We start from the raw sequence: 1147 nt of genomic DNA on the forward strand, positions 1-1147 counted from the left end.
CCCAAAAGAAAGGGTATTATTATTTATTCCATATTCAAACTCCTCTAATCCATCTTTAATGTCATAGAAAAAACGTTTTCGTCTTTAATTTTAAACAAAAATGATTTTGCACATTGTTTGTAACCATTGGTCACAAAAGCTCCGAAATATTGATTATTTGCGTTTGAAAACAAGAAAAGAGATGGCTTTAAACCATTTTTGTTGTTAATTATTGTGCAATTTCCATTATAAGTATTATACAAATTAAAAACACGATTAAAAGTTGTCTTTGAATGTTTTTCTATTTCTTTAAATAGTTCGACTTTTTTGTTTAAATTTACACCATTACTATAAGCAGTTATTCTGTTGTTTGTTTCATCTTCCTTTTTGTTCTTGATCATCTTCTCATTTTGCACAACAGCATTGTTCTCTAATTTTTCTTCCCAACTGTTTGCAAATGCTTTAAATTCTTCTTCGTGTTTTGCTTTTTGCAGTTCCAAAAGTTGAATTTTGAGTTCTTTGCTTTTCTTTTTTGCTTTCACGATTTCGTAAATTGCAGTGTCGTTCTCTTCAGACAACATTTGAAAATCTTTTTCCACACTTTTTGACGTTTCTTGAAATTTTAAAAGAACTTCATTTAAACGTGTTGTTTGCTCTTCAATAAAAGAAAAAACATATTTTCTCTTTACAATTGCTTCTTGAACTTTGTCAAAATAACTTTCTAAAGATATTATTTTATTGTTTATAGTTTCATCATATTTCAAATTTCTTTGTGATATTTCTTCAATTGTCATCTTGTCCGTGTCATTGTCATCAAATACACAGTCAAAAAGAGGAGATTTTTCGTCAAATGGTTTTGTGGCGTTTTGAATAAAAACATTGATATCATCAAATTTCTCCAAGAATGTTGAAATTTCATTTTTGTATTGATCAAGTTGTTTTAAATTGGACATGTTGTATTTAATTAATATTTCGATTTAAATCATTCGAAAACAAAGAAATTTCAAAAAAAATTAATTTGATTCGTTAAAAATAAATCATTTAAAGTATTTTTTGTCTTGAAAATATAACGTAATTGTTGTTTTATTAATGTATAAATTATATTCAACTTGATATTAGTAAAGTTCAATTTTTAAAGATCACAAAGAATGATTTTGTATTTTAATAA

At 25.5% G+C, this 1147-nt stretch overlaps 1 protein-coding gene across 1 annotated transcript; it reads right to left on the reverse strand.

The window, feature by feature from the left end:
- Nucleotides 1-44: 44 nt before the first annotated feature.
- On the reverse strand, nucleotides 45-932 carry EHI_126760 (uncharacterized protein; the record flags this gene model as incomplete). The annotated part of the gene is made up of 1 exon (XM_001914576.1): nucleotides 45-932. One exon carries the CDS (start codon nucleotides 930-932, stop codon nucleotides 45-47), a length of 888 nt encoding a protein of 295 aa, XP_001914611.1.
- Between the last annotated feature and the right edge of the window lie 215 nt (nucleotides 933-1147).

This window comes from Entamoeba histolytica, genomic scaffold (genome assembly GCF_000208925.1).
Source record: "Entamoeba histolytica HM-1:IMSS scf_1104750518237 genomic scaffold, whole genome shotgun sequence".
Taxonomy (NCBI): domain Eukaryota; phylum Evosea; order Mastigamoebida; family Endamoebidae; genus Entamoeba; species Entamoeba histolytica.